Source organism: Narcine bancroftii, chromosome 3, assembly GCF_036971445.1.
Source record: "Narcine bancroftii isolate sNarBan1 chromosome 3, sNarBan1.hap1, whole genome shotgun sequence".
Lineage (NCBI taxonomy): Eukaryota > Metazoa > Chordata > Chondrichthyes > Torpediniformes > Narcinidae > Narcine > Narcine bancroftii.
In genome coordinates, this window is record NC_091471.1 from 257901038 (window position 1) to 257927773 (window position 26736).

At 46.0% G+C, this 26736-nt stretch overlaps 2 protein-coding genes across 2 annotated transcripts in view; one reads left to right on the plus strand and one right to left on the minus strand.

Moving 5' to 3' along the window:
* Positions 1-12087, plus strand: part of LOC138758572 (procollagen galactosyltransferase 1-like) — a 102496-nt gene extending 90409 nt beyond the window's left edge. Inside the window, exons 9-12 of the mRNA XM_069927697.1 lie at positions 129-261; positions 1445-1572; positions 8405-8611; positions 10835-12087. Of these exons, the coding sequence (XP_069783798.1) occupies positions 129-261; positions 1445-1572; positions 8405-8611; positions 10835-11102 (736 nt within the window). The 3' untranslated portion in view covers positions 11103-12087. The remainder of the gene's footprint in view (positions 1-128; positions 262-1444; positions 1573-8404; positions 8612-10834) is intronic.
* A 2921-nt stretch (positions 12088-15008) lies between these two features.
* Positions 15009-20197, minus strand: nxnl1 (nucleoredoxin like 1). The gene is made up of 2 exons (XM_069923206.1): positions 19668-20197; positions 15009-15270 (listed from the first exon to the last, which is right to left on the minus strand). Exons 1-2 carry the CDS (start codon positions 19991-19993, stop codon positions 15009-15011), a joined length of 588 nt encoding a protein of 195 aa, XP_069779307.1. The 5' UTR covers positions 19994-20197.
* Positions 20198-26736: the final 6539 nt, after the last annotated feature.

Below are 26736 nucleotides of genomic sequence, written 5' to 3' on the forward strand. Positions count from 1 at the left end.
GGGAGGGGGTTGTGATTCATGAGACCTTGCTAACCTTGTCAAGGTGTAATGGTCATCATGCATTCCTGAAAAGTATTCTGAGGATCTGAAGATTGCTCCTGAGATGTTTCTTTGAATCTGCCCAACAGAGCATTCAACAGTAGCCAGATTAAAGCACTTGGCATCACCATGTTGGCAGACTACCAAGACCCATATTCTGGACGACCCTTGACCAAGGGGGAGCTCGGCTGTTTCCTCAGTCACTATAACATCTGGAAAGAGGTAAGGAGTTCCCATGTTTGGCGGGGTTCTCTGGGAGTTAGTTTGACGCTGGCCCTTACTTACAGCAGCCACGGTAAGTCTGAGAAGTTAAGCAAGCTTGAGACGAATAAGCTGCAACCGTTAATCGAGAATTTTTGGTAAAACAGTGCAATGAATCCCCTCCCCACTTCATCCCAAATAACACTGATTCCTTTTTAGTTTAATTCTCTTTAGAAAGTCCATATATGGAATGGAAGTAAAGGATTTTAGTGATTCACAGATTCAACGAAAATGTTATTCATTGAGCAGAGTAGAACATAGAACGTTGCAGCACAGAACAGGCCCTTCAGCCCACAATGTTGTGCCGATCTGTATAAAGCTATTCCACAACAATCGAACCCCTAGATTTAACTGGGTGAAGGGGAAATTTAATGCAGATAATCTAAATCGTGGATGGTGAGTCTGGATGATAAGCAGGGGATGCGTTTTAAGGAAATTAGAGGAGAATTTGAATGGGATGGAGGGTCGAGGCGGTGGAGAGAGGGGCAAGAGATGCCACTTCAGAAAATTGTTGCAGTCTGGAATTCAACAGCTGAAGGGGATGGTGGAACAGATCTGACGCTAACTATCAAAAGGGGAAATGAATGTGTATTTTTAAAATCCACTGGGATGGTGGAGAAGAGGATAGGATGATGGGCCAGAGTGAGCAAGTAGCTTTGTGACTCTGGGACATTCTGTCATGTGACAATTGCACATGCTACACGATGGGATCAACTTAAACGTGAAATGCAATCAGTCCTTAATGGACAGAAAACGCTGCAAATGCTTGGCGCATGACACCGCTGGGCTTGGGCAATTATATCAAACAGCATGTAGTGATATTATTTTGTAAAGTTAGGTCCCAAGCGCCCTCAGGGAGGGGTTGATCAGTCGAGGCATGATTCTGTGATGATGAAGGGATTTACTTCCTGTGACCCGGATCGTCCGGGATCGAGAATCACCATCATTCATGACCTGCTCAATGAATATTTATCGGCGTTCTCCAAATTCTGGTGGTTCTGACAGTCCCGGCTGGACGCCAGAGCTCTCTGAGGGGTGGTGCCACAAGCACAGAGAATCCCCACCACCACCACCATTACAATTCCTGACTCTCGTGATGCATGCTGGTCTAATGGTTCTTGCTGGATTGTCTGACATTCCACAGATTGTTGAACGAGGGTTAAAGAAATCTGTGCTGTTTGAAGATGATCTACGTTTTGAAATCTTCTTCAAGCGAAGACTCAAGTATCTGATGAAGGAAGTTGAGAAGACGAAGCTTGACTGGGACCTGATGTGAGTGAGGAGAGAGAAGGCAGAGGCTGCTGCCGCCTTGTCTTTCAACACCTTGTATAAGTACCGCGCGCTAACCGATTGCGCCACTGGAGCTCTTCTTTCAACACCTTGTCACACCTTGCATTCCACTTATGCACACTCCAACCAGATGTCAAAGCATCAACCTCTCCAGTTTCCATAAACCCCCTCCCCCGAGTCTCTCCCTTTCCTGATCCCTCTTGATTTCGGAGAGCTACCCTTCCCGCCATCACTTCAGCTTTCACCTGGGGTGGGATGGTTGGTTTCTGAGATGTCGAGTGGTGTCAGCAGAGTCAATGTAGGGGACAGGGATGTATGTGATGGCCTGAACCACATTCACAACCCTCTGCAGTTTCTTGTGTCCTTGGGTGGAGCAGTTCCTGTAACATCCAATGATGCACCCTGACAAAATACTCTGGAGGGTGTACCTGGAAAAGTTGAGGGGCACAGGTGACCTGCCATATTTACTCAGGCTCCCTTGGAAGTAACTGTGTTGGTGCGCCTTCTCATCATCAACATGATAAATCCAGGACAGGTCATTGGAGATAGTTATATCTAGGAGATGAAAGCTGTCAACCATCACCACCTTGGCTCATTAATGCAGACAAAGGGGTGCGTTCCACTCCCTGAAGTCAATGACCAGCTCCTTGGTCTTGCTGACATTGAGTAAATGATGGAGGAACTCTGCTGGTTCATTTGTGTCCAAAGGAGGTAAGGATATATTACTAATGTTTTGGGCCTGAGTCCTCCTTCAAGATATAAGCAAAAAGCAGGCAGGCGTCTGAATAAAGACTGGGAGAGAAAGGGAGAAGAATAGGAAGGGGAGATGAACAGACAAAACATGTTCATTGGATATGATAAGAAAAAAGGTGAGAATAGATTTTGGCTCCGTGAAAGGAGACAGAGGGGATACAGAGGGAAAAGGGAAGAGTCTCTCTTTGTTGAGCACCTAAGCTCTGTTTTCTGCAAGAGCGTGGATCTCCCAATGGCCACCCATATCTGTCCATGGTCTCGTGCATTGCCAGACTGAGACCATCTGAATATAGGAGGAACAACACCTTGTTTCTGGACAGCCTTCAACATCGACTTCTCTGGTTTCTGTTGAAACCACCACCCCCCCTCCATCTTCATCCCCCTGTCTCCTTTCGTCTCTCTCTCTCTATCTCTCCTTTTAACTCTGTCTCCTTTCACAGAGCCAAAATCAATTGTCGCCTTTCCTCATCTAATTAACAATTTTCCTTTGTTAGTCTGTGCTCCTCCCCTCCCATTCTTCTCTTTCTCTCCCAGTCTTTATTCAGACACCTGCCTGCTTTTTCCTTTTACCTTAAAGAAGAACTCAGGTTCAAAACACGGGTAAGATATCTTTCCGTTCTATGATCGCTGTGAGACCGACAGAGTTCCCCTAGCATTTCTGTGGATTTTACTACACTCACAGTGTCTGCAGACTTCCGTTTTTTACTCCTTGCTGACATTGAGAGAGAGGTTGTTGTCCTGGCACCGAGCCCCAAACTCAAGTGTGAATCCTGGAATCACTACCCAACATTATGGTAGTTTTGGATGGGCAACAAGGCATTCCCAAGGGTGCCCCAATCCTGTAAATGAATGGTGCAAGTGCCAGAATAACCCTTGGCCATGAAACTGCTTTCAAAAAGTTTGTCAGCTCAACTACACCACTTCCCATGCCTGGCCAATAGTTATTTAGTAACAATTCAGGAACATTCCAAACAGTTTTCAAATTCATGAAGCTTATAAACTTAAAATGAATATTTTGGTTTTAAGAAAATAAAACTGAACCTTAAACTTTCAAATAGACTCAAATAATTCCAAAGAAATCTTTCAAATAGCATTGTTATTGGAGCATTTGAGTGCCATCCTCCTCCCTGCACCCAGTATAGTTTGAGGTAGTGTTGCATCTTGCCACTGCAGTCCAGCATGAAGTGGCAGTATAGTGTGTGTCTGTGCATTACCTCTGTGTTGGCCGTGTACTCACACAAGAAGCCCCAACGTACTGGCAGTTATATCTGCATCTGCTTCCTTTACCCTGAAATTCTTGCTTGTTACAACCAAGTGTAATCACAAGATGAAAACACACTGAAATGCTTGAGAAATTAAACCAGTCTCGCAACATCCAGAGGAGGTAAAGATATATTACTGGCGTTTCAGGCCTGAGCCCTTCATCAAGGAATAAACAAAGAACAGGAAGGCATCAGAGTAAAGAGCAGGGGCTGGAGTCCAGACCAACAAAAGGTCTTAATTGGATATGATAAGAGGAGGTGACAATTGATTTTGGCTCTGTGAAAGGAGACAAGGGAAAAGGAGAGAGAAAGTGAGGCAGAGCTGGGGGAAAGGAGACGGGGAATAGGAAGGGGGGTAGGCTGTTAAACAGTAACTGGAGAAGTTGATGTTAATCCCATCTGGTTGAAGAGTGCCCAGATGGTTAACAGAAACCGGAGAAGTAGAAGGGCTCAGGTCCAAAACATCAATAACATATCTTTAATTCCTATGGATGCTGCTTGACCTGCTGAGTTCCTTTAGCATTTCTGTGTGCTTTTACTCAGATGCATAAGAAACACCAGAGATGCACAGGAGACTGCAGGCACTGGAATCTGAAGGCATGCGCAATCTCCTGGAGGAGCTTAGCGGGTTGAGCAGTGTCATTGCGGGGGAAAAAAAAATCACTATTTATCTCCCACTGATGCTGCTCCAGCCTGATTTCCTCTGGTAGACTGGATAAAGAAATAATAAATATTGACAGCTTCTATTCTTTTTCTTCTTTCTTTGGCTTGGCTTCGCGGACGAAGATTTATGGAGGGGGTAAAAGTCCACGTCAGCTGCAGGCTCGATTGTGGCTGACAAGTCCGATGCGGGACAGGCAGACACGGTTGCAGCGGTTGCAGGGGAAAATTGGTTGGTTGGGGTTGGGTGTTGAGTTTTTCCTCCCTTGTCTTTTGTCAGTGAGGTGGGCTCTGCGGTCTTCTTCAAAGGAGGTTCCTGCCCGCCGAACTGTGAGTGCCAAGATGCACGGTTTGAGGCGATATCAGCCCACTGGCGGTGGTCAATGTGGCAGGCACCAAAAGATTTCTTTAGGCAGTCCTTGTACCTCTTCTTTGGTGCACCTCTGTCACGGTGGCCAGTGGAGAGCTCGCCATACAACACGATCTTGGGAAGGCGATGGTCCTCCATTCTGGAGACGTGACCCACCCAGCGCAGCTGGATCTTCAGCAGCGTGGACTCGAAGCTGTCGGCCTCTGCTATCTCAAGTACTTCGACGTTAGGGATGAAAGCACTCCAATGAATGTTGAGGATGGAGCGGAGACGACGCTGGTGGAAGCGTTCTAGGAGCCGTAGGTGATGCCGGTAAAGGACCCACGATTCGGAGCCGAACGGGAGTGTGGGTATGACAACGGCTCTGTATAAGCTAATCTTTGTGAGAGTTTTTCAGGTGGTTGTTTTTCCAGACTCTTTTGTGTCGTCCATGTAAAAATCATTAGAATCTAAATAGCAGAAATACTTGAATCACTAAGATTAACAGCACATTAATGAGCCCATTATTAACGCAAACCATTTATTAGAGAACTAGAACTGAAAATTAAAAACTCTCAACTGATCCTCCCAAAACATGGGAAAATTCTGGAAATAAAAAATGTGTGGGATGGTGCAGTAAAAGTTTGCAATGAAGATATTTGAACCGAAAGCATAGTCTAAACAAACTAGAATCGGTTGGGAACTAGAAAACGGAAGAGTGACTTGTTTATGTAGATTCTAAAAGATGGGGCAGATGTAAATGAGATTTATCTGTGTGGGAGAATCCCAACCAAGATGATTCTGGAACTAGTGTTTAAGGTGAGAGGTAAGAGATTTAAGAGGGGCCTGATGGGCAACTTTTTCCACTTGGAGTGATCCAAATCTGGAATGAACACCAGAGAAAACCATAGAATCTGGTATGATTTTGACATTCAAAAGACATTGATATAGATTTTGTGGAAAGAAAACGACTAATCCAGAATGTCACAGACAGCATGAATGAGTTGGGCTGAAGGGCCTTTCCCTACATTGTGACTTTGTGACTCTAAGTCAGAGATATACAATGCGCACTGTTTAATCCAACAGGATTAAGAAGGACCTTTGACAGTAAACGATTATGATGTAGAACCTGGTACCACAAGGCATTATAGATGTAAACTGCTTAAACTCTTTCAGAGAATGAGAGGCCAGTGATGCTGCTCATAGCTCCAGAGACCAAGCTTTGATCCTGATCTCTGGTGTTCCCATGTAGGGTTTCTCCCGTCTCCCAATGACCCATAGGTGTATGAGCAGCATTAGGCCAATCAGCCTGCTTCACCATTCGAATCATGGCTGATGTGTTTTTCCTCTCAGCCCCATTCTCCTGCCTTCTCCCTGGAACCTTTGATGCCCTCAGTAATTAAGAACCTATTAATCTCCACTTTAAATCTACCCACTGACTGCCTCCACAGCCAACTAATTCCACCATTCCCCTGCAGCTTGGCCAATCTAAATTGTCATGGATGGTGTGAGTAGTATTAGAATCTGGGGCAAGGCACGTTGGAAGGCATCTGTTGAAAGGCCTGGACAGAGTAGAAAGGTTGTTTCCTATGGTGGGAGAGTCTTGGACAAGAGGGCACAACTTCAACATTGATACTTAAAACAGAGACAGTGTAGTTATTTCTTCAGCCAGAGGGTGGTAAATCTGTGGAAATTTGTTGCCACAGGCTGTCGTGGAGGCCAGGTCGTTGGGTATATTTAAGATTGAGATCGATAGGTTCTGGACAGTGGGGCTGAGTGGGAAAATGATATGGCGAAGCGGACTCGATGGACTGAATGGACTATTTATGCTCCTGTCATGGTCTTTAAGAGAATGTGGAGATAGTAGAAAGTGGGATTAATGTAGGATCATTGTTTAATGGGAGTTTGAGGTTTGGTGCAAACTTAGTGGTCCAGTGCGTCTGTTTCTGTGCTGTATCGCTCCATGACTTCAGGAGCTTGTTAAGTAAATGAAGAAAGGTCTGATGATTGGGTTAGATGTGAAGTAGGTGGAACTTGAACTGGAGAATAAACCAGTTTGGATGAGTGCCCTGTAATGCAAATCAAGGCACTTTGGAGGTAAAGTCTGCCCATGCTGGGGAATGAGCATAACACATAGAAGTGGTGAGGGAACTCAGCAGAGGTTATGCAGCATCCATGGAAAGCAATCAACAATCGACATTTTGGGCCTGAGCCCTTCTTCAGGGAAACTGAAGATCGGAGGAGCAGGAGGGGGAAGGCGAGGAGCGCAGGCTAGCAGGCGACAAGTAGATACAGGTGGGAGAGGGAAGGGGAGAAAGGAGCTTAGGCAATAGGGGGAGGGGGCAGAGGTCTAAGAAAGATGCCCTCTAATAGGAGAAAGGGAGGGGAGCTGTGGGTGACAGAGAAGGAAGAGTCAAAGTGATGAGGGAAAGCAAGAGAAGTGGGTGGGGAGAGGAGTACTGCAAATTGGAGATGACAATATTGATGCCACCTGATTGTAGACTGTCGAGACGGTAAGGCATTGTCCCATCAATTTACAGGTGGCCTCAACCTGGCAGTGCATGAGGCCATAGATAGGCATGTCATGTGGTGATGGGGTGTGAAATTGAAGTGGTTGGCCACTGGGAGGACCCTGCTGTTGCACCAAACAGAGCGAAGACACACTGGGGAGTGGAAGATACCAGAGACAGGGAGTCCGACAACGTTGGCATCCAATATTCACAAGGGCACTGTGGAGAATTTGTCCCTCAAAATAGTATCGAGAGATCTTTTTCGTCCCTCTAACAACTACAGATTAAGACTTGTCTCATGTAAAATTCCAGCCTCTGCAACCTCCCATGTAGCCCTCCCCTCAGTAGTTCCGTACGCCTTTGGACTGGATCTGGAGTTCGAAGCCTTCTGATCCAGAGGTGACTATGTACTGATTCTTGGTCATCTAATATGTTCAGTAGGTGTTTATGTCCATTTTACATGTGCGGGAAATATGACATTTAATTCACAGCAAGCAAACAAAATCAACAATAAGGTGCAAATATAACACCGACTCCTCAAAGCATTTTGTCTGCTTGAGAGCATAGATGGGGTCCAGTTCAGTGGCTTCTATTGGCAGTTGTGGCAGAGCAACACTGAATTGGTCTGACGGATTAGACTTTGTGCCCTCAACCCTAGACCAGGATGCAAACCTGCAACCTTCAGACTCGTGGATGAGAAAAGCATGGTGGCATAGTTACAGCGCCAGTGAGCAGATTTTGTTTCTGTCTATAAGGAATTTGTACGTTCTCCCCATACCTGCGTGGGTTTCCTTTGGGTGCTCTGCTTCTCTCCCATTGTTCAAAATGTAAGGGGATTGGGTTAATGTAGGTTCATTGGGTAGGCACAGGCTCATGAGCAAAAAGGGCCTGTTACTGTTCTAAATATAAAAAAAATCAAAAATGCTGCCACCTGTCCTATAATTTCCACTTTGCAACATACAGCATGCAACACAAAGCTCATAGCGGTGGGGATTTCTTTTACTACTTATCCCAACCTTGTTCTCGTCCCATCCATTCACTGCAAATCCACACGTCTTGCTTGTCTCCTCGTCTCAGAATTTAAACTCTTACATTTTCTGCCCTCCCTCACCCTCAAAGTAAAACTCACGGTCATATAGTGCAGAGGCAGGCCCTTTGGCCCATCTTGCCCGTGCTAACCAGATTTTCTAACCAAGCAAATCCTATTTGTCTGAATTTGGCTAATAAACACGTCCCATCCTAAATATCTTTTAATTGATCCTTCTTTTGATTTCCTGCAGTTACATTGGTCGAAAACGGATGCAAGTGGATCACCCAGAGAGAGCAGTGCCTGGTGTCCGGAACTTGGTTGAGGCTGATTACTCCTATTGGACTTTGGGCTATGTCCTCTCGCTACAAGGAGCAAAGAAACTCATTGAATCTAATCCATTTGACAAGATGCTACCAGTGGATGAATTTCTACCCATCATGTACAACAAGCACCCAATGTACGTATCACATGATCAGAGACCAAGATAAAACAGTTGGAATGATGTTCCTTGGCTGAGAGTAATCGTGGGAATGGAGCAAGTTTATTTTTATTGCAACATCCAGTCTGCTGCAGGGACCAAGTAGGTTGAGCAGCATCAGTGGGGGAAATGTGGTTGGCAGTTGATGTTTTGATGGCCCCCAAACGTCGGCTGTTCTTTTTCTCCCACTGAATGTGTTCCTCCAGCAGATCGTTTGTGACCACAAACTTAAACTCGTTCCATTTTGACCAGCATTTGAAGTCTCCTTTGAGTCTTATGTTTGTTATTTTTGGGATGAAGAGCAATGTATTATAACTAATTCCAAACATCATCCTAGGATCGTAGTTCAATTGGACTGCAGGGGCTCGTGGGCCGAAAGGGCTTTGTTACCGTGCTATATGGGAAAATTAAAAGGTACACAGCCCTGTATAGTTATCATGGGCTTCTAAGGAGTGTACCACAGAGAGGATCAACTATGGGCCTTGGGCCAACTGTGGCCCTGTTAGAACTTGGTCTCTAACAATAAAACAATGAATTGCACTGATTATTGTTCAAAATAGCAGCGGTATCTAGTGTTGAAACTACGAGGCTATCACTGTACTTAGTTTCAACACTAGATGCTGCTGCTACCTTGAGTCTCCGTTCTTTCCTGTTCCCTCTTTCTGCAAAAATGGATTCTGGGGGTTGGGGGAGGGGTCCTCCTGCTCTTTTTTAAGTGGGTTGAACCTTGACCTCAGGAGGCCACAGCTCTGCAGTTCACCTGGAGCTGTGCTGGGGTAACCCAGCTCGAGGGAGGTCAGGGCTGGGCAAGCAGGGGGAGAAAGGATCTCTGCTCGCGCTAGTTCAACTCCCATTCCTGTCATCACCTGCTCTGCTCCTGTTGCAAGCTCTCCCCTCATAGAGACCACAGTGTGGTAAAACTAGGGCTTGTGATTTTGCACGTGCAATACCAGAGGTGGACATGATGAGCTGGGAGGCTGCAGCTGGATCAGCTGTGTGAGTGCTCGAGAGGGCAAATGTGTGAGAGAAACACCCCATGTCGATCTCTCCGAGCCTCCTGGAGCGCCCTGTAATCCGTACCCACCAGGCGTGGGGAAACATTGAGGTGTGTGACACCACACGCCGTATCCCATGAGGCAGCTGTGGGGTGCCATGAGACCAAGTGTTGGACCTGTATCTGCAGTAGTAAAGCTGGGGATCTTGCTGTGTGCAGATTGGCCATTGCATCGGTGACCAGAACTGTGAGGGAGTTGGGCCAGCTGTAGGTGCACTGTCTACTCCATCCGAGTCTCGGGGGTTGTTGGATTGGGCAGTTCCACATCTCCCAGCCTGTGTGGCCTCCATCTTTGTACTCATTCTCTGATGGCTGTTCATTGGGGAGGCACCTGATTCTCTGCAGTACCTTGCATTTCTTTCAGAGGGCTCCAACACCTCCCTCCTGCCTCCTGTAACTGACTGCACAGCAAGATCCTAAAACTAGGTGACCAACTAATCATTCTGGCAGAAGTGAAGGTAGATGCTGGGCAGGATAGGGCCACTTCCCCAGGGCCGCTTCCCCAAGGTGCAAAGATGTAGTGGTCTGACAGTGATGCCTGACTCCGGCAGTGTAGCTCTCCCTCACCGCAACACTGGTCTTAAAAACAGTTTTTCTGGTTTAATATTGTTTGGCCTGTGACTCCTTCTATTTTTCTGTACGTGGCCAATGACCAAAAAAGGTTAGGCCATCCCTGGTATAAAGTAACTTAGTGGAGTACAGATTCTCAGGAGAATTTTGCAGTATAATGAGTTATTATTAGTCATTGTTAAGACCACACTGGAGAACAATTTTCACAATTTCTATTGTTATTTAAGAACGCATGCTAATTGGAAGCAGTTTGGAGAAGGTTTACTAGGCGATTATCTAGGATGTAAGCAGAGCCTGTAGGTGCTGGGCAATACTGAAGCAATGCACCAAAATACATAGCCAGAACAAGAGCTCAGGCCTGAAATGTCAACTGCCTATTGCTTCCACTGGATGCCACATGACCTGCTGAGCACTTCCATGCGCAGAGTGTGCTGCGAGGACCAGCACTTCTGTGTGCAGAGTGCGTTACGAGGAAAGGCTGGATAGACGAGGTGCAGCCAGTGGAGCTGCCATAGGATTTCAAGTCACTTGTGTCTCTTCAGTCCATTTGATGCAAGCATTTTCTGTTCCTCTATTAGATCCAAGTACATGGATCACTTTGAGAAGCGCAACCTGAAAGCTTTCTCCGTGGAGCCGCTCCTGGTTTACCCCACGCATTACACAGGCGACACAGGTTACGTCAGTGACACTGAGACTTCCACGGTGTGGGACAACGAGAAGTTGAAAACGGACTGGGACCGTGCCAAGTCACAGAAGACCAGGGAGCAGGTGAAGATTCGGGAGGCGGCTCAGAACCTGGACGTGTCGCACTCACCAATTGATTCAGCCTCCAGAGATGAGCTGTGACGACCGGCTTGTACCCGTGCTTGAAAGCCATTCAAAAGGAGGGTGCAGGAAGCCCCAAGGGACAGAGGTGTGGCATGGTTCAGAGTTTAAATGACCTTCAAACCACAGCAATACAAGGTACTATGGTTTCAAGCATGGTGGGGATGGTTATGCTGAGTTTACTGTTGATTAATTCGTTATGTGCCTCAATGTATGTTATGAATAGATAGCCATACAAGATTCTCCCCAAAGGGCTGAATATCTTGTAGGGCCAAAGCAGCAAATCAAAACAAGTGATAATGAATCAGTTATTTACTTTGCTCGTTATTGAGCGGTAGAACAGAATGTCAAAGGGGGTTTGTAACTGATGTGATATCAGAACGTCTTTTACGTATTGCTTCATTTCTGTTGGTGCTCCCTATGTTTTGCTCATACCTTGATGAAGGGTTCAAGCCTGAAACATGGGTTATGAATATTTATCCCTAAAGGACACTGTTTGACCAGCTGAGTTTCTCCAGCATTGTTTTTACTTCAACCACGGTGTCTGCAGACTCTCGTGTTTTATTACAAGGGTCCGTCCCTTCAGGAGTGCCAACTGAGGAACGTTTTGTCTGCAGTAGTACTTTTTTCTGACCAAAGTAAAATAACCAAAGTCAACACTGCTTTTCTTGAACAACACCTCACACTCCTTCCACTCTCAGCCTTTCGGGATAAGAGACGTACTGATACAAAAACAGACAGTGATTGAGAGTATTTGAAGTACCTGTATTTTATAACACCCAAGTATAGAAAGACAAGATTTCTCTTGAAGAATAAAATTTTATTTTAAAATGGAGAAAGCTTGTCATGGAATCACTGCCAAATGTCTTTATTTTGACTGACTTCTCCCAGACATGATTCATTATCCTTGCAATGCCCAGGAATTTTTGATATTATTTAATATTTCCTGTGTTTAAATCTATGTTTACTACTTTGCAATTTTCAATAAAGATTTTATACAAATTCAGCTACCTTATTCGGTGTAACTTTATTCTCTCCATTAAATTAATGATCTTGGACCATTGGGGGCCGGTGTGTGTTGAAAAGCTGAGGCAGCGAGTTGCGATATTAATGTGTTTTGTTGCCAAATAAATGTCTTTTATTTTGCAAGGTTATTACCTAAGCATAGTTTGAGAAAGACATTCTGAATCCTGCTTAAATGTGTTAAACAAGTCACAAAATGAAACTGCAGATTAATCTTTTGAAAACTGACCTTTTTTTAAAAAAATTTGCGAGTTTGATCAACCGTAGAGATCGTGGAGAGGCCTCCTCTGCATTGGGGAGACTGGATGCAGATTGGGAGATCGCTTCGTCCAGCACCTTCGCTCAATCTACTGCCACACCAAGTCCTCCCAGTGGCCAACCACGTCACTCACACACACTGTGGCACACTGACATGTCTGTCATGGCCACATGTGCTGCCAAACAGGCCACCTGCAAATTCTCTCCTGCCAGTCTCCAACCTGATGGCATCGGTATTCACCTTTAATTTCCGTTAACCCCCTTAACCATCTGCCTCCCTTTCTCTGGCTCCCTTCTACCAGAATGCTACCCTTCCACCCATACCCACCTCTTACCTGTTAGCCTGTGCTCCCTCCTCTCCTTCCCCCCCACCCCCTCCTCCCATGTTTTAATTCAGGCGTCTGCCTGTTTTTCTACATTCTTGAAGAAGGGCCCATTGCCTTTTACTTCCTATGGATGCTGCATGGCCTGCTGAATTTCTCCAGCACGCTTGTGTACTGCCAGTGCTTTAACTGGCAAGAATGTTGATCGCTGACAGATGCTGAGAGCAATGTCAGTATTAGGTACCACTCGTTCTGATCTTCTGTGTCTGCTTCTGGGATGTGCTAACTTCAGAAGATGAAACCGGAGTTGGCCAGGAATGAGAGCCGGAAAGAATCGGAATACACAGAGAACGGTGCCTGTACATTGTTCCCCCAAAGTGTCGATGCAGGTGGTCAGAGTGCAATGGGATGCTTGGCTTCATTGGTCAGGCCACTGACTACAAGAGTTGGGATGTCCTGTTTCCGTACCTGTGGACAGAAAATATTCTGCCTGGAGGTCATTGACTAGAGGAGTTGTGCAGGGATCTCTTTTTGACTCCTGCTCTTTGAGATTTTTATAAATGACCTGGATGAAGAAGTGAAAGGCTGGTTCAGTATGTTTGCTGATAAGAAGTTTAGAGGTGTTGTGGATAGTGTTGAAGGTTATAGGTTATAAAAGAATATAGACAGGATGCAGAGTTGGGTGTAAAATTGGTTCAATCTGGATAAATGTGAGGTGATGCATTTTGGAAGGCTGAGTACAGGGTTAACGGGCAGATACTTAATAATGTAGAGAAACAGATGGACCTTGGGGTCCAAATCCATATATCTCAAGGTCACTGCGCAGGTTGATAGGATAGTTAAGAAGGCCTATGGGATGCTGGGAGTCATTAGATGGGGGACTGAGTTCAAGAGTCATGAGGTGATGTTGCAGTTCCTCAAATCTCTGATGAGACTACATTTAGAGGATTGTGTTCAATTCTGGTCACCTCATTACAGGAAGGATGTGGAAGCTATGGAGAGGGTGCAGAGGAGATTCACCAGGATGTTGCCTGGAATGGAAAATAATTTTTCAGAGGCAAGGTGAGTAGATCTGTGACCTCCTCTTTGGAGAGATGACTCTATCTACAAGATTCTGAGGCATAGATAAAGTAGGCAGCCTTTTCACCAGGACAAGAGTTGCAAACACCAGAGGGCATGGGCACAAAGTGAAGGGAGGAAAGTTTAGGGGTAAGTTTTTTTTTAAAGAGATGTGGGTGCCTGGAATGCATTGACGGGGGTGGTGGTGGAGGCATAGAGGCATTTAAGGGGGTCCTGGACAGGCACGTGGATGTAAAAGAAATAGAGGGTTACAAGGCAGGGAGGGATTTTTTGTAGGAATGCATAGGTTGACCCAGCATCAAGGGCCGAAAGGCCTGTAATGTGTTGTAATGTTCTATGTTAACTGTGCCTTAGCGTGGTGAAACCTCACCTGGAGCAGTGTGCAAAGTTCTGGTTGTCTAGCTCGAAGAAAGATGTCATTAAAATGGAATGTATACAGAAAGGATTCACAAGGATATAATTGGGACCAGAGGGGTTGCGTGGTCAGGAAACATCGGGTAAGCTTTGGGAGGGGGTAGTATCCCTGGAGGGAAAGAGGCTGAGGGGTGACCTTAAAGAGCATTTAAAGTCAATTACCAAAGTGAATGGTCATGGTCTCTTTTTCAAGGGTCGGAGAGCCTAAAACTAGAGGGCATGATCTTGTGGTGAGAGGGGAACACTATAAGGGCACCTAAGGAGGAGGTTTTCCACACAGATGATGTAGTGGAGATAGGTAGAATTGAGAGAGATGCATGGGTAGGGAATGGTTAGAAGCCAAAATGCAGGCAAATGGGACATGAGGGCCATTTGGCCAACATGGAAGAGTTGGGCTGAACAGCCTGCTTCTGTGCTATATAACTGCTGTAGCTCTAAAGCATTAGGTGGAAGGGGAGGGGAAGGGGTGGGTATTATATGAAGGGCACATAGGGTGAGGGAATGGTGATGGACAGATGGGGAGGGTGAGGGGTTGATGCTTGACGGATGGGTAGGGTGAGGGCTGAGGAATGATGGATATGTGGGGAGTGGGGAGGGATGGTGGACAGATGGGGATGGTAAGGGTTGGGTGAGGAGGTGATAGATGGGAAGGGATGGGGTGATGGATAGGTAGATTAGGTGAGGGGTGGGTGTGGAATGGGTGGATGAAGGGTTGGGTGGTGACAGACACATGGGGAGGGTGAAGGGTGACAGGCAGGAGGAGAAGGTGAGAGATGGTGGACAGATTGGCAGGTTGGTGAAGGGTGGGCTCTTGTGAGTTCACTGCTGGTCACTGAGCTTCATTGCCCTTTTTAATTCTGTACTTGAGCTGCCGTAACGGGTCTGTCAGACTCTTCCACGTCCAGTCCTCGAAATCTTCTGCCAGCAGGAAACTCCGATCAATGACGTCTGATGCTTCCCACCAGTTCTTGAAACAATTCACTCCCATCGTGGAGATCTCTGCTACCCCATTTCTGGTGATTAGATCTCCATTGGGCTTAAGAACAATGATGCAGGGGGTCTCTGTGACATCGAACATTCTTTGTAACACTCTAGAAGAGGAAAAGATAAACGTTGACTAGAGTCTGCGTTGCCTTAAAGATTAAATGAGAAATGTTAAGGTGACACGAGACGGTAAGTGATAGAATCTGGTGCAAAAACGCAGCCTTCTGGAGGAACTCAATGGGTTGAGCAGCAGTGGTGGGGAGGAAGATATTGCTGGGGTTTTGGTTTGAAACTCTTCCTGAAGACTTGGAAAGGGGAGGGACAGTTGGTGTGGGGGGTGAAGGCATCAGGGGACTCCGTGAACCAGTCAGGGGTGAAGAATAATGGAGAGATGAGGAGGGCGAGGTGAGGGATGATGGGTGGAAGGGGTTGGGGTGGGAGATTACGGGGGAGGGGGTGAGGAATGATGGGGAGGGACAGAGCAGAGGGGAATATACATGGACAGATGGGATGGATGAAGAGTGATGGACATGGGGAGGTGAATGATGACAGAGGGGATGTGAGGGATGGGGGAAGGTAACAGAGAGATGGGGTGGGAGTAAGTTGATGGACAAATGGGGAGGTGGAGGTGGGAGCCAGTGGTGGGTGACTGGTCAGTGCCAGAATTTTTATGGTTTCTTTCACCCTTAGCCATGAAAGAACTTTGGAATTGCAACTTCTGGAAAGTGTCCCCGGCCCCTCCAATGTCTTCTCTTCACTGACCCACGTCCTCTCCCCGCTGACCCACATCTTCCATTAAAAGATCCCCACATCTCCCCACTAACCCACATCTTCCATTAAAAGATCCCATGCAGATCAGGCACCACCACATTGCTTTTCCTCCGTTATCAGACTCCTGCATGAACCCTGGTAAACAGTTGTTGCCTTTGCTCCGTACCTCTGCACTGGGCTGTGTATTTAAATGCTGTACTCGGTATGGGTTGACCAACTAGTTGCTCGCAGAATGAACTTTCTCATTGTGCCTTAGTACACATGACTATGAGCTTGAACATGTGGGCCATTAGTTGGAGGCTGTAAAGGTGGGGGGGGGGGGGGGGGAGCCCACTGGAGCAGCCACTGCTATGAAGATAGTGAGGATACCGAAAATTCCTGTTGGCTGCAAGGTGGTGGAATGAAAGATTTGCTGCTGTCCCTCCCAGGCCTCTTCCATTGTTCCAACTTTACGTGGTTCAAGGAACACAAGCTCATCGTTCATTTAGAGATATCACATCCCTCAGGATGCCATATTATTTATTTTTGTGTACCCCTCTCCCCACTAACCCCTTTCCTAGTGTCTCTTGTTTTAGTAATGATGTATTTTGGTGTCAACCTGGGAACAGTTAACCCAATACAAGATCACAAGATGTCGGAGTAGAAGTAGTTCCATTGAATCTGCCCCCACCATTCTATCATGAGCTGATCCATCCTCCCAGTCACTGGCTTTCTCCCTGCAACCCTCGATGCCCTAACCTGTCAATCTCTACCTTCAATACAACCAACAACCTTCCTTCAACAACCGATTGTGGCAACATTCCACAGGCTCACAACCCTTTGACTAAATAATTTTTTCTGCATCTCTGTTTAAAATTGATGTTCTTTTATCCTGAAGTTATGCCCTCTTGCCCTAGACTCCACTACCATGGGAAACATCCTTGCCGCATCTACTCTGTTGAGACCTATGAACATTTGAAATGCCTTTATAAGGTCCCCTTCCCCTCTGTTCTCCCAATAGCACAAACAGAGAGCCAACAAACTTTCCTCATATGCTAACTCATTCCTGTAAATCTCTGGAACTACATGAGCATCTAGTTTACCCTGGGTGACTTCATCCCATCCTGACAAGTGAAGGATCAGGCTGTTCCGTAGAGGAGAGGTGCACCTAGAGAACTTGTAAGTGAAAGACGACCTGCAGATGCTGAGGTTTAGTGCAGGAAAAACTCAGCTGGTCACGACACCAGGAATGTTGGAAACCAGGTAGGTATCTGAATAAAAAGATGGTGGGAGGAGGGAGGGGAGACGAAGGGGAAGGAGCACAGGATAAGTTAGATACAGATTGGAGAGTAGAAAAGCTGAGATGAAGGGCGAAGAAGGGGAGCTCTCCAATGGAAGAGGTGGATGAATGGAGAGAAGGATGAGGGAAAGAGAAAGGCGGATAATGGAAATTGGAGAAGCTTTGGGTTGGAGATCAATATCTAATGAAGGACTCAAGCACGAAACATCGACTGCCTTTTTACTTCCTGTGGATGCTGTATGACAGGCTGAGTTTCTCCAGCACTTTTGTGAACTGCAGTGAAAGGGGAAGGTTCCCCAGTGCTGTAGGTCAGAGAGTCTGAACAGTGCACGACTGGAACAAACTAAAAAATCTGCTGCTTACTCCTGACAAATATCCCTCTATCCCAGGGCTCCCCAAACTTTAGACCATTCACCGACCCCTTCATGGAATCCTTAATCCTTCGTAGACCCCCAGGTATGTCCAAATAAATAATTTGGACATCCAGTTTCCATCTGCATTAGTGAGGGAAATTGCATACCATTTGCATGGTGTCTGGGCCTCTCAGCAACAACCCCAATCGCCAAGTAACAAATCTGTAAATTAACCAAGTAAGTGATTACAAAAACTTTTGCTTCTGGCCAGGAAGATGCCAAACGGAGCTGGATTCAAGTTTCAGCATTGGCGACTCCATTCTCAACATCGGGTGCAGTTCCGTTTGCATCGAAGAAGTCGCCTCGAGCCCCCAGCCGGAGCGGGGACGTCGGGCTCTACAATCCCAACAGTTTTATCGACTCCCCCCCACCACCACCACTATTCCTGGCAGCTTGTTCCAGACACCCACCACTCTCTGTACAGTACTTGCATCATTCCTCTCCTTTGAACTTCCTGCCCCCTCTAGATGTGTCAACGGCAACATGAAATTTCCTGGGTCCTACCATACCCTTAGCTCCCGTTGCCATCTGGGGTGGGATACAGGAAATGATTCGTGTTTCTGGGTCGGATTCAGCGTGCCTACAGGAACATAGGTGGAACATGGGGAGCTGTGGGGATTTCTTTGGAGGTGTGGTGGCCTGGCTTTCAGAGATGAGAGGCAAGGTCACTACAGGAAGGATGTGGACGCAATAAGTAGGGAGAAGAGAAGGACAAGAACATTGCTTGGATTGGAAAGCATGCCTTAGGAGAGGTTGAGTGAACTTGGTCTTTTCTCCTAGGAGCGATGGAGGATGAGGAGTGATCTGATGGAGGTGTAAAAGATGGTGAGAGGCCTTGATCGTGTGGATGCCCAGAGGCATTTTCCACAGGGATGAAACGGCTAACATGGTGGGGGAGGAAGGTGGGGTCACATAAATTTAAGGTGTTTGGAAGCAAGTTGAGGGGGAGATGTTTTTCACAGAGAGCAGTGGGTGCAGGGAATGTGCTGCTAGCAACAGTGCTGGAGGCAGGGACAACAGGATCTTTTAAGAGACTATTAAGGCTCTTTCAGGTGGCCAGAATACCCTGATGTAAAGCCCCATATTCTACCCCTATGCGGCTCTCGGGGTACCCACATGAAAGTGCAGGAGGTGCACTTTCTAACCCTCCTCCGGGAGGGATAATCACCAAAGCACTGAAATCCCCCTAGGCACCTGAATGCAGCTGCTAAGGGGCGGGCTGATTACACCCTTCAGCCAGTGACCCAACTGCTGCCCGACAGCCCCCCTCCCTGCCACCCCCGTCCTGATGTCCTCCACCAGCTGCCCCTGCCCCGACGTACTGCCGACTTCCCCTCCCCAGTAAGGTAGGGTCTGTCAGGCAGTGGGGTGGGGGCAGTCTGCGGGGGATGTTGGGGCAGGGCGGCTGGCGGGGGAGCGTCAGGGCAGTGGTGGCCAGCAGCGAACGTGGGGACGGCCGGTGCGGGCTGCGGTCTTCCCTACTCATGAACCCCCTCGTAGCTGGAACTGTGGGAAACACAGAGTGGTTCCACCTGTGTGGGGGATTATGGGCAGGGAAGATAGCCATTGCTATGCTGCATATTTATGATGGGTGGCACCAGTCAACCCCCCCCCCCCCGCAGATGCGGAGGCGCTACGAGGCACTCCTGGAAAAACAGATCCTTTCAGGTGGGCTATAGCAGCCTTTTAGGGCTGCCAACTGAAAGGTGAATCTTCAGGCTGGGATCAGCTCCTGCAGCCGCCCTCAAGGCGGAGGATGCACCTGAAAGCAGCTTTAGAGAGGTACCTGGAACTGAGAAAAATGGAGGGTTATGCAGTAAGGGAATTTTAGGCAGCTGTTAAAGTAGGATATTAGGCGGCACAACACTGTGGGCCAAAGGGCCTGCACTTGCAGTAGATACATGGAGGGAACTGAAGTTGTGAAAGAAAATGCCACAAGGTTTGCCCTAAAGAGTGTGACGGTGCAGGTTAACGGGCCGGACGCAGAGTTTACTTGTCACAAAGCTTCAGACATTTCCGTGCGCCTCGGTGCCATCCTTACTTGATGTACTGGTCCCAGAATGAGAGGAAGAGCCATTTCCTGTGCAGCGTGTTGAGGTGCCAGTGCTGTTGCTGCTCCGTCTGGTCTAGAGACACGTAGACCAGCACTAGCTGGGCTGCCCGGGAGGTGTAATACACGTCCATCAGTCGGTTGGAGAAGTCCCTCAGGGCAGGGGTGAACTCCTGGCATTTGGGGCAGCTCCTCGAACCAAAGTACAGGAGCACCACCTTGTTGTCCAGCTTTTGCTCAGAGTCCAGTTCATCTCTGCCTCTGTTGTTCTGTATCAGGGTTATCCCAGTGAACAGGTCCCCCATGGCAACTTGCATTCTCTGCGACTGTTAAGTCCAATTTATCCCATCAAGATCTTGACGTATGCTGTTTTAATCCACTATGCCATTCTGACCTCAGCCTCTCACACTGTAAGCTTAAGGATCAGTGCTTAATCTTGTAATGAGGGCCACTCATTCTTAACCCATTCTCAACCGGTTAGCACAACGCTGTAACAGCGCCAGGGACCTGGGTTTGAGCCCGGTGCTCTGGTTTTCTTTCACCCTTCAAAACGTAGATTTATTGGTGTATTTGAGTGTCACGGAATTGTGGACTGGAAGGGTCTGTTACCGTGCTGCATGTCTAAAATTAAACTGCTCAAAGTTTATGGGCCCCCTTTCCTGTGAAGCAGTCGTTTTGATTTCTTCCGTACTTCTGACATTTTTTTTTTAATTTATGTTGTGTAAGGTGAAAAGAAAACCAGGCTTTTACTTAAATGTGCTGTGGTCCTGTTGAGAATGGCTGGTGTCGGCAGCTGGTAGAGGATCTTGGGGGCACCTGAGAGGATAGGCTCCAGGGCTGCAGTTGGTGAGATTGCTGGGAGAACTCGCGCAGACTCAGAGCAGAATAACCATTCAGGTTCCGCACCCTCCGATGATTTTTTTTCTCTCTATTGCTCAAATTCAAAAAATTATTGCAATACAGTTACTTTGCAAAACTATATATTGGGGGAGGTAAACAAGAGAGACCGCAGATGGTGTAAAACTGGAGGAACTCAGCAGGGAAGACGACATCTGTCGAAAGCAATGGAGTGTTGACATTTTGGACTGACACCCTTCAGTGATAGGTGCAAGACAAAAGTGATAAAAATTAGCCCAGATGGCATTATATTTAAAAATAATATTTTTAATTATTAATCAACGATATAACAATTACTCTAATTTAACTAACTTATCTAAATTGAACTAAATGTATCTATACTTATTTAAGTTAAACCCCAAATATGTGTGAGTATACTGGTGTGTGTGGACTACCCCGAGGCCCAATTCTTGAAAGTTCCAAGTTCAAAGTTAAGTAATTCAGTGATGTTGGCAAGTTGGCTTGAAATCGCTGCGACCCACAGGCTTCAGATGAATGAGACAGGCAGGCTTGAAGATGGGTGTGATACATAGGCTTTAAATGGATCATAGATAAAATTAGCAGTTCATGAAGTAGGTGAGAGGCCAGGGGTGGGGGCCCTCATGTCACTGATCAGCCATGATCGTATTGAGTGTCAGTGCAGATTCAAAGGGCTTAATGGCCCCCTGCAACTATTTTCTATAACTGAAAATCAACAGAAAAAAATTGCAAGGATTTCCCCTTGTTATACTAAACGTGCACTGCTCCAACATCACAAAGGGACCACCTTTTTCTTGTACGATGGTAACTAAATATTTATTATCCTTCTTCTGTATTTGTATCTTTTAAATTTCACTCTGGACTCTTGCCGTTTTTAACCTTTCATCTGTGGAACCTACAATGTCAGCACAGTAGTGGAATGCCTTTTAAAGCCCCAGCGATCGGGACCGGGATTCGAATCCTGCACTGTCTGTAAGAAGCTTGTATGCTTTCCCTGTGTCTGTGTGGATTTTCCCTGGGGGCTCCAGTTTCCTCCCACCCTTCAAAAACGTAGGTTAATGGTGTGTAAATTGGGTGGCACAGACTCATGGGCCAATAAACAGTGCTGGACATCAAAATAATACATACTCCTCATGGGTCCATGGGTAAACTACAGTATGAAAGGTTAAAAATCAGTACAAACCAGCAAGTGGTTGTATATACTGTGACAGAGTATATAGAAATGTTTTGGGGAGATAAATTGGGAAAGGTTTGTTAGAGTAGGTCACATACAAACACTTTAAAACAGATCTTATTTGAAATACTGAAGCTCTGCTAATGCTAGACATAGTGGCTTTTTTCAACTTTGCAAGAACTTTGAAGAGTGCTCAAGAGACTTCACTAATGGATTGTTGTTTGTGAAAGGCAACAGATGAAAGAGCATGTCAGAGCCGCTGCTGTCTGGAAGAGAGCTTGCTGTTGTAAGAGGGTCATGTGGTTTTGTTAGCAGAGAAAGTCAAACAGGCTTTCTCTCGGGGAGAGAGTGGAACAGGACAAGCTGGCAAGCTCAACTGGAAGACAGCCTGGTGAAAGCCCTTGTGGTTCATGCAAGAGGACTGGCTGTCTAATGTTTCACTTGGAATAAGGAAACAAAAAGGAACTCTGTGGTGACCTGAAAGAAAGAGGTTATCATCTGGAGAACCCTGAGGGAGAAAGTTTCTTCGGCAAGACACTGAAGTGGCTGATTAAAAAGGAATCAGTCATGGGTGTCCAGTGAACAACAAATCTCTCTCTGAAAACCAACAAGAACCTTCCTGAGCGGTAACCTTTCAAGCACCAAAGCCTGGTGAACTTTATAAATGTTAAAGAATTGCCTGCAACCAGTGAACTTGGAGGAATGAGAAGTGAGATTGGACTGTGAATCAAAGAACTTTTCTGCACTTACACACACATTACATACATGTGCGCTTAGAATTAGAAGGGGGTTAAGTTAGATTAGTTAAGTCAATAGTGATAAATTAAAGTGTGATTCTGTTTTCATGTTTAAAGATAATTAAAAGCAACTTTTGTTTAAGTAACCATTTGTCTTGGTGAATATCTATTGCTGCTGAGTTTTGGGGTCCTCTGGGCTCATAACAATACAATGAATCCCAGAAAACCGAGGCATAAAGTACGTATGTTGGTGTCCTAGAAGACGGGGACATGGAGTCCAAAGGGTTCATGTATATTCTGGGATTTTTTAAAGAAGTACCTGTTTGACTGTAGCAAGCAAGAATTAAGGCAACTATGCTTGCATTAGATGCACACACGTCACCTTGGTATTTAAGACCATCTCGAGAAGAAAACCAAGGTATCAAAGATCTGATTACGAATGTCGAGGAATTTTAATTAGAATCAACATTGAACACCTGCAAAATGTTCAGCTGACCAAATCAAAGTGAACATTTAGAGGAATGGTCACGTCTGACCAAGCTGATTAAATTATTAAGGCAGTGGAGAGGAAAATGCCTGTTCTGATGGATTTCCAAAAGGCATTTAATAATGCAAGACCGTATCTAAATTTGAAGCCCATGGATTTGAAAAATATTGTCGATGCTGGAATCTGAGGCCAAACACCGCCTGCCTGAGGAACTCAGTGAGTCAAGCAGCATTGGTTGGAGAGGAAGAATGGTTGACGATCCAGGCCAAAACCTTTCACCGACACCATTTGCAAAGGATCTTCTCAAACTGATCCAAACTTTCAGCAGCAGGACTGTGGCTCTGCAATTCACAATGTTTTGAGCTCACACTGTTTTAAATATTTTGAGGATTTATTCTGCAACCATCTTTTTATCCAGTGGGATCCATCCATACACCATCTTCTGTGGGGATTAAACAATCTTTTGTCATCTCCCCTCTAAACTTTCTCCCAGTTATTTTACATATATGCCATTGTGTTTTGACCTCAAAACCTTTTGTTTCCACCCACTAATCCCATCCTATGCTGGACGTGCTCAGTATTTAGTAAAGGATTACTTAAGGTGGGAGAAAAAAGGCTCAGGTCCACAGCTCAAAACTATCTAATCTATCTTCATCTTGCAATTTTCAATTTCGAAGCAACAATTTTTCAACTGGACCTGCGTTGAGGACAAACACCACCTGCTGGATGAATTTAGTGGTCGAGGTTTTGGGCTGCGTCTCTTCATCAGAACTTCGAACAGGAGCAGTAGAAGGTTCAGCCTGCTGTACCATTTGTACACCGGACCTTACACTAATCCTCCATCCACCCAACCCTTTTGTACAAGGGTCCTTGCACTAATCCAACAACCATCTAACCTTTTGTACATGAGTCCTTGCACTAATCCTACATCAACCCCAACCTTTATACGGGTCCTTGCACTAATCCTACATCCACCCCACACCTTGTCCACTGGTCCTTGCACTAATCCTACGTCAACCCCAGCCTTTGTACACTTGTCCTTGCACTATTCCTAGATCCTTGCCAACCTTTGTACACTGGTCCTTGCACTAATCCTACATCCATCCCACCATTTGTACACTGGTCCTTGCACTAATATTACATTAAACCCACCCTTTGTCCATTGGTCCTTGAACTAATCCTACATTATCTCCACTCTTTAAACACTGGTCCTTGGACTAATCCTTCATCTACACAGCCTAATTACACTGGGCCTTACACTAATATTGCATCAAGGCCACACTTTGTCCACTGGTCCTTGCACTAATCCTAAATTCACCCCACCCTTGCATCAGCCAGTATTGAGTGTTAATAATTGAAGTCATGCTGTCAAGACAGAGGTCTGACCAGCACTGTTCATCAATTGTTACACTTAAGTGTGACTCCCACCTTTGCCAAGATTTACGAAGTCCTGGTTTCAGACTTTCCGCTTGGATTAAGAAATACATTGCCGTGATAAAACCTACAGGTGTTCCCCTTTCAAATCAGGGCCTCCATTGCTGCTGCTTGAAAACGACTGTGACTGAAGATAGCAAAAGAATGTCCTGCTTGACACATCGTATTTATTTTCAAGCTGTTCAAATGACATAGATGCCCCAGTCATAACAGTCCTTGATACACCTGATCCCTATCTGGACCCAGGTGTCCAGAAACTTGTTATATTGTCCATTTCTGAGTTGGGGTGATTTTGACAACAGCCCCACTTTAACCTCAATGCATTGATTTATCTTGTTCTATACATAAAGAATATGTATGTTGTAATAAGGGGATGTCTTTATCACCCAATAACAATTTAAAGTCCCATTTATAAATAAAGTCTTCTGCTTTCTTCTCACCTATTGTGTGCAGATCAATTTGTGCCCAGAATGGTACACCTCCTTCCTCAAAGCCTAAACTGATATACCTTAACTGTGCTGCCCAATAGTATTTCTTAAAGTCTGGTTATCTCATTCCAGCCAGACTGTAAACTCAGGTTAATTTCTGCATGGAGACCCTGGCCCCTCTCCTGTTCCAAATGAACCTTTTTAAAAAAATTTTATATAATTTTATTTAATACTTCACCATGAACCATGTCAATAACAATATATGCAAACATTCATCATAAAATCAGTGACATTTTCATTTCTTCCCCCCCACCCTTCCTCCCACTCTCTCCCCATCCCCTATAACGTAAAGAAAGAAGTAAAATAAATAAACACTAATAGGGAAAGTAAACCGCATCAAGATGCAAATATTTTATCCTAACAGATGGATGACCCTGCCCATTATGTTCCAAACGCTACTGATTCCCTTGACAGGGGAATTTTTAATGAAAGTGAATAAATTAATAAGGAAGTTTTTACGGAAGGGTAAAAAATCAAGAGTGGCTTTGGAAAAATTCTTCTTTTTTGGCTTGGCTTCGCGGACGAAGATTTATGGAGGGGGTAAAAGTCCACGTCAGCTGCAGGCTCGTTTGTGGCTGACAAGTCCGATGCGGGACAGGCAAACACGGTTGCAGCGGCTGCATGGGAAAATTGGTTGGTTGGGGTTGGGTGTTGGGTTTTTCCTCCTTTGCCTTTTGTCAGTGAGGTGGGCTCTGCGGTCTTCTTCAAAGGAGGTTGCTGCCCGCCAAACTGAGGCGCCAAGATGCACGGTTTGAGGCGATATCAGCCCACTGGCGGTGGTCAATGTGGCAGGCACCAAGAGATTTCTTTAGGCAGTCCTTGTACCTTTTCTTTGGTGCACCTCTGTCACGGTGGCCAGTGGAGAGCCCGCCATATAACACGATCTTGGGAAGGGGATGGTCCTCCATTCTGGAGACGTGACCCACCCAGCGCAGCTGGATCTTCAGCAGCGTGGACTCGATGCTGTCGACCTCTGCCATCTCGAGTACTTCGATGTTAAGGATGAAAGCGCTCCAATGGATGTTGAGGATGGAGCGGAGACAATGCTGGTGGAAGCGTTCTAGGAGCCGTAGGTGATGCCGGTAGAGGACCCATGATTCGGAGCCAAACAGGAGTGTGGGTATGACAACGGCTCTGTATATGCTTATCTTTGTGAGGTTTTTCAGTTGGTTGTTTTTCCAGACTCTTTTGTGTAGTCTTCCAAAGGCGCTATTTGCCTTGGCGAGTCTGTTGTCTATCTCATTGTCGATCCTTGCATCTGATGAAATGGTGCAGCCGAGATAGGTAAACTGGTTGACCGTTTGAGTTTTGTGTGCCCGATGGAGATGTGGGGGGGCTGGTAGTCATGGTGGGGAGCTGGCTGATGGAGGACCTCAGTTTTCTTCAGGCTGACTTCCAGGCCAAACATTTTGGCAGTTTCCGCAAAGCAGGACGTCAAGCGCTGAAGAGCTGGCTCTGAATGGGCAACTAAAGCGGCATCGTCTGCAAAGAGTAGTTCACGGACAAGTTTCTCTTGTGTCTTGGTGTGAGCTTGCAGGCAGGAGGATTGCAGCTACCAAATTTCAAAAACGATTATAGGGCAGCACAGTTAAGATATCGATCAGAATTTTATCAGACGGGTGAAAAACCAGACTGGCTCAAAATGAAATTGTATAAACTAGGAGAAAAAAAATCCCGGAATATTTATTTTATAAATGGGATGAGAAATTGGTACAACACAAAAACGTTGCAATACTACATCATATACTAAAAACATGGAAGAGCATACATCTGGAGCGAAAGATGATAAATTATCAAATACTAAAAATGTTACTAACGAAAAACCCATTAATACCTTTTACAATAGACAATTTATTTTTTAAGG